General features: G+C 41.1%; 1 protein-coding gene across 1 annotated transcript; it reads left to right on the top strand.

Moving 5' to 3' along the window:
* The first annotated feature begins 54 nt into the window (after positions 1 to 54).
* polr2eb (RNA polymerase II, I and III subunit E, b) lies at positions 55 to 5240 on the top strand. Its single transcript, XM_088349028.1, has 8 exons — positions 55 to 225; positions 613 to 787; positions 869 to 984; positions 1065 to 1145; positions 2351 to 2409; positions 2498 to 2576; positions 5020 to 5088; positions 5151 to 5240. The coding sequence occupies exons 1-7, from the start codon at positions 169 to 171 to the stop codon at positions 5083 to 5085; spliced, it is 633 nt and encodes a 210-aa protein (XP_088205154.1). The 5' UTR covers positions 55 to 168; the 3' UTR covers positions 5086 to 5088; positions 5151 to 5240.
* Positions 5241 to 5347: the final 107 nt, after the last annotated feature.

The raw sequence follows: 5347 nt of genomic DNA on the forward strand, positions 1-5347 counted from the left end.
AAAAAACTATACAACTTGTCGTCCGGAACACAAATGTGCGGCGCTATTAGTGACGTCATCAACAATCGCCAGGAAACGAACGCGTGCCTACTCAATACTAGCGGTGAAAATACTCGATTTATGACAACAAGAGTAATTTAATCAAATATCTAAAAACATTTTCTAAGTATGGACGACGAAGAGGAAACCTACAGACTATGGAAGATTCGCAAAACCATCATGCAGGCAAGTATTCAGGCGTGCTTGCTTGGAAGTGAACGTTGTTAACCAGCCGAAGCTAACTACCGACTTGTAGTAAAGCCACCATTAAAGCGGACATAGGATATTATTCAGTTCCAATTGTGTTTGCAAAACGTAGAATCCAAGATAAATCACTCCTGAATTTCTGAAACTGAGCGGTTAATAAAAGTATTACAGTGAAGTCTCGCTTTTGGCAGCACTTACGTTCAAAACAGAACCTGCGATAGGCGAAATCCGCGAGGTAGAAACCTATTTTACCATTATTTACTGAAACCAAGGAATATAGTGTACTATAAACTAATAAGCCGAAACGGTTAGTCCGATCGGTAAAATAGCGAGGGTTAACTTTGCTCAAAATCTGCGATGTTGCAGCTATGCCACGACAGAGGCTACCTGGTGACCCAGGACGAGCTAGACCAGACTCTGGACGACTTCAAGAGTCAATTTGGAGACAAACCCAGCGAGAGTCGACCCAGACGTACAGATCTCACCGTGTTGGTGGCGCACAACGATGACCCCACCGACCAAATGTTTGTTTTCTTCCCTGGTGAGTCTAAAAACACATGGAAGAGGTCTGCTTTACCAAGAGTAACGATTTGGGTGAATGCTTGCTTTTATATATTTTCAGAGGAGACCAAGGTAGGAATCAAAACCATCAAGATGTATTGCCAGAGGATGCAGGAGGAGAACATCACACGAGCCATCATTGTGGTCCAGATGGGCATGACGCCCTCTGCTAAACAGGTTCAATATCTTATTGTGTAATTACATAAATGTATGTATGTATGTATGTACTACTCTTAACCGGTTGCATACTTTCCCAGTCTTTAGTGGACATGGCACCTAAGTACATCCTGGAACAATTCCTACAGCAGGAACTGCTCATCAACATCACGGAACATGAGGTTTATGTCCACCATGACATTTTACTTATTTTTTTTCTTCTCATATTCAATATAAGAGCAATGTCTTTGGGACTCTTTATGCCATTTTTAGTACAATACGCCATCAAAATTATTTCTTGTGACCCAAATGAACACATTAAAATACAAAGTTTGAGGTGTTTGCGCATACGACGTGTTACTCTGATTCCTTTCTCCTGTGGGTTGCAGTCTTGTAAAATGCTGTTCTGACATTTGTTGAAAGATTTTGGCTGAACTAGATAGATTCATCCCCGAAGGGAAATTCACATTTCCAGCAGCATCCCTGAGCTGAGAACAATACAATAATAAAGCAAAAAGAATACAATATACAAATACCCAGTGTGACGTGCAAATGCCCACTGTAGCGTGTTATATAGAATAACTAAATAGTGCTACACAGAATACATATTGCAATAAGATTCGGTAATATGCAATGTAGGTGGTGTGGTTTACTGTGGGCTTTTACTCTGCCGGGTAGAGTTAAAGAGCCTCATGGCATGAGGAAGAAAAGATCTCTTCAGTCTGTCCGTAGTACAGACAAACAGTACAGTAAACTACATCCCACAATGCTTTTCTCTTTGTTCTGTTTAGAATCTCGTGTGCTTTACAAAAACTTTCAAAGTCAGCAATACAGTATTATAATTCTAGCGCAGTTAATTCTCTAATTTCAAGATTTAGCTATGTTAAAGAAGCAAAAACGCAATAACAAAAAAATGTGAAGGCTCATGCAGTTACCCTCGTTGAGTCGCATGACCAACTAATCGGTGATCAGGACCATTATTAAAAAGTAAGGAGGCGATTAAAGCAATTAAATCTCCTAGGGGCACGATAAACCTCACAAGTGGAAGTTTGAGAATTGATTTTCATTCCACCCGCTACTCAATTGTACCAGCTCAGGTCAACACCAAAAATCAGTCAAATTTCATTTTTCCTTTACACATTTAATCATGTGGATGTATATTACACATTAGTCGTATTGTATACATTTTAATGTTTTAATCAAGGAAACCAGGGGTTTGAAATGCATTGGCTAAATACCAAAGGTTTCTATCCCCCGCTATACGATAATTCAACTTTGCGATCCCCACACCAAACAGATTGTCATATCCCAAGGGTCTACTGTACCAGCCTAAGAAAATAGGTACACACAATGAAATATATTCAACTCAAATTATTCCTTTTTTCAGCTTGTGCCAGAACACATCGTCATGACAAAAGAGGAAGTGACGGAGCTCCTTGCCAGATAGTATCCTCTAAATGTCTCAACGTACTCAAAAGTATCCTTTGTTCCCCCTTCAACCAAGCGTGCATTAGTCTTAACATGCTTACCTTAGTAAACTCAAGGAGAGTCAGCTTCCCAGGATCCAAGCGGGAGACCCTGTGGCTCGCTACTTTGGCTTAAAGAGAGGACAGGTATGTGACAAAGTATCTTTGAAATGTAAAGAGAAATGTTTCAAACAGTGGACTTACTGATAGTGGTTGAAGTTGTTTCATTCGAATTCAGCCTGAAGACTTTTTTTTTCTGAAGTGTTTTCTACATTACAAAATAGCTGGGAGAACGCGTTAACTCAGTTGAGATGGATTACCCAAAAAATGTTGGGGTCCCCAACAATGTTCCCTGTAATTTTCCTTACGGGTCTGAGCGTTCACACAAAGTCGGTGAGCAACGCTTGAAACAACAGTGAGCAACCATAATCCCAAGTGTGGCAAGATGGTTAATCATCAAACATGTCCAAAATTTGACATCAAGTTACATTTTGCAGAGTTTCCAGCAATGCAAAATGATTTTTCTCTTTTGAATGAATTGACTCATGTACGATTGCAAAGGTTATACGGCCTACAAACGTCGTTTGTTCTTACAATTCTTTCACAAAATTTTTTTTTTTCCCTGATATATTTTGTCGCATAATATTAACATTTTTGGGGGGTTATTTAGTCGGTTGCAAGATACAGAACTGTACTTAATCACATTTTTTAGTGGAAGTACAATGTTGGCAACAAGATTCACTTGATACAATTGGAAATTATTTGAATGCAACACAAACTTTCTTCTTTTTCCGTGTTTTTTTTCTACTTTTTTTTAAATAGCTTTAAAAAAAAAGTCTCATTGTGTTTATTTTTTTCTGAGCTGTTACTTTTTTCCTAGTTTTCTTTTCTGGCTTTTTTCTAAATTTTTCCTTTTTTTCTCTTTTTTTTTCCCAACTTTTCACTTTTTTCATTTTGGTATTTATTTTTTTGTTCTATTCCCCCTTCTTTTAAGTCATTTTGTGAATAGTTTTACATAATATTTGGTCATGTTGGGATTAAAGAAGCAAAAACAACCTGAAGAGCCGGTTCCTTTTAGTGAGCCGAGCCGAAGAAGCCGGTTCTTGACAAACTAACTTTACTCAACATCGTTCTACTTGGACTCGACTTCAAAATACCGCATTTACGACACGTCAGGGGAACCAGTGTATTTTTACCTTTATGCACTGTAACTTTGACTTAAGTCGCTTCTTAATTAGTAATTTTGAGCCCTCATTTTTGTGCGCTGGCTCGATTTTCTTGTGCGCTGAGAATAATAATAATAATTTCCTTTGTATTGTCATTCTTTGTAACAATGTACACAGAACGAAATGTCGATACACCTGACCCGTTGTAGCGAGCCAATGCAGCCGCAGCCAACAGAGGGCGCCGCCATTTTACCAATGTTAAGTCTTAGGTATGACTCGGCTGAGAATGTGCGAGCAGTGCGCAATTGCGCATGCGCGCAGCCTAGAAGGAACACTAGTCCCCATCATGGTGCCCCCAAGAACAGTTGAAGTGTCAGTGTTCTGAAAATGGCTTACCCCTGCTGGGTCATTGTGATTTTATAGTAAAAGAAATTGTCCTGTAGCCGGTGATCTGTACGCCTTTGAACACTACCCAGCTCTCCATGCACCTGACCCCTTTGGCCCCTCCCACGGGTGGTGAGCCCATGAGAAGGACCCACCTTGTCCCTGCGGGCTGTGCCCAGCTGGACCCCACCTCGTCCCTGCGGGCTGTGCCCAGCTAGACCCCGTGAAGGAGGAGTTCAAGTATCTTGGGGTCTTGTTCACGAGTTAGGGTAGGATGGGACGGGAACTAGACAGATCGGTGAAACGTCTGCAGTCATGCGGGCCCTGTACCGGTCCGTTGTAAGGGGGGAGATGAAGCTCTCGATTTACCGGCCGATCTACGTTCCTACCCTCACCTATGGTCATGAACTGAGGGACATGATTGAAAGAACACCATATACAAGTGGCTGAAATGAGTTTCCTCCGCAGGGTGGTTGGGCTCTCACTTAGAGATAAGGTGAGAAGCTCAGTCATCCAGGAGAGACTATGTAGAGCCACTGCTCCTCCACATTGAGAGGAGTCAGATGAGGTGGCTCGGGCATCTAATGAGGATGCCTCCTGGCCATGTCCCACAGACAGTAGGCCCCAGGACAGGGAGAGATCATGTCTTTAGGCTGGCCTGGGAACGCCTCAGGATCCTGTCTGATGAGCTGGAAGAAGTGGCTGGGGATAGAGAGGTGTGGGCTCCCGTGTTAAGGCTGCTGCCCACGCGACCTGACCCCGGATAATGGATGGATGAAAAATTTTAGCGGTTGACAGAGTTAATTTACCCCTACTTCCGAATATTTAACAAGGTAATCAAACGGCAACAATATAGTCATAACGTGATATTTATACAAATGCACATTAAAGTAGGTGCCTTTTTTATAACTTAATCACATTTTCTCTTACACACAAAGGTGAAGAAGTAGCTGCTCTTTGCGCTAATTAGTCATAAAAAGTAGCTCCTGGCTTGAAAAAGACCCCTGAATCTAGTAGATCAAAGTTGTATGTTTTTCAAGGTGGTGAAAATCATCAGGCCGAGTGAGACTGCTGGACGGTACATCACCTATAGACTGGTGCAGTGACAGGTAAACGTGTACACTATTTTCATATTTCTTACCTGCGAGTAACTTCATTTTTCACATTCCAGATTTCTCCATGGAAGAATCAATGAAATTCAAGCTGTTTGTTTTTCTAATTTTGTTTTAAGGTATTTGTGGAATAAAAATCCAGAAAATCAGTGATGCGTTATCAATTTGGTACTTTTTTTTTCTGTTGCACTTGCAGAATTCCAAGGAGTCCCCCTTTTGGTGACCCCTGCACTAGTAAAAAAAAACAACATTCAAA

Source organism: Urocampus carinirostris, chromosome 12 (genome assembly GCF_059441175.1).
Source record: "Urocampus carinirostris isolate Australia breed hairy pipefish chromosome 12, RoL_Ucar_1.0, whole genome shotgun sequence".
Classification (NCBI taxonomy): domain Eukaryota; kingdom Metazoa; phylum Chordata; class Actinopteri; order Syngnathiformes; family Syngnathidae; genus Urocampus; species Urocampus carinirostris.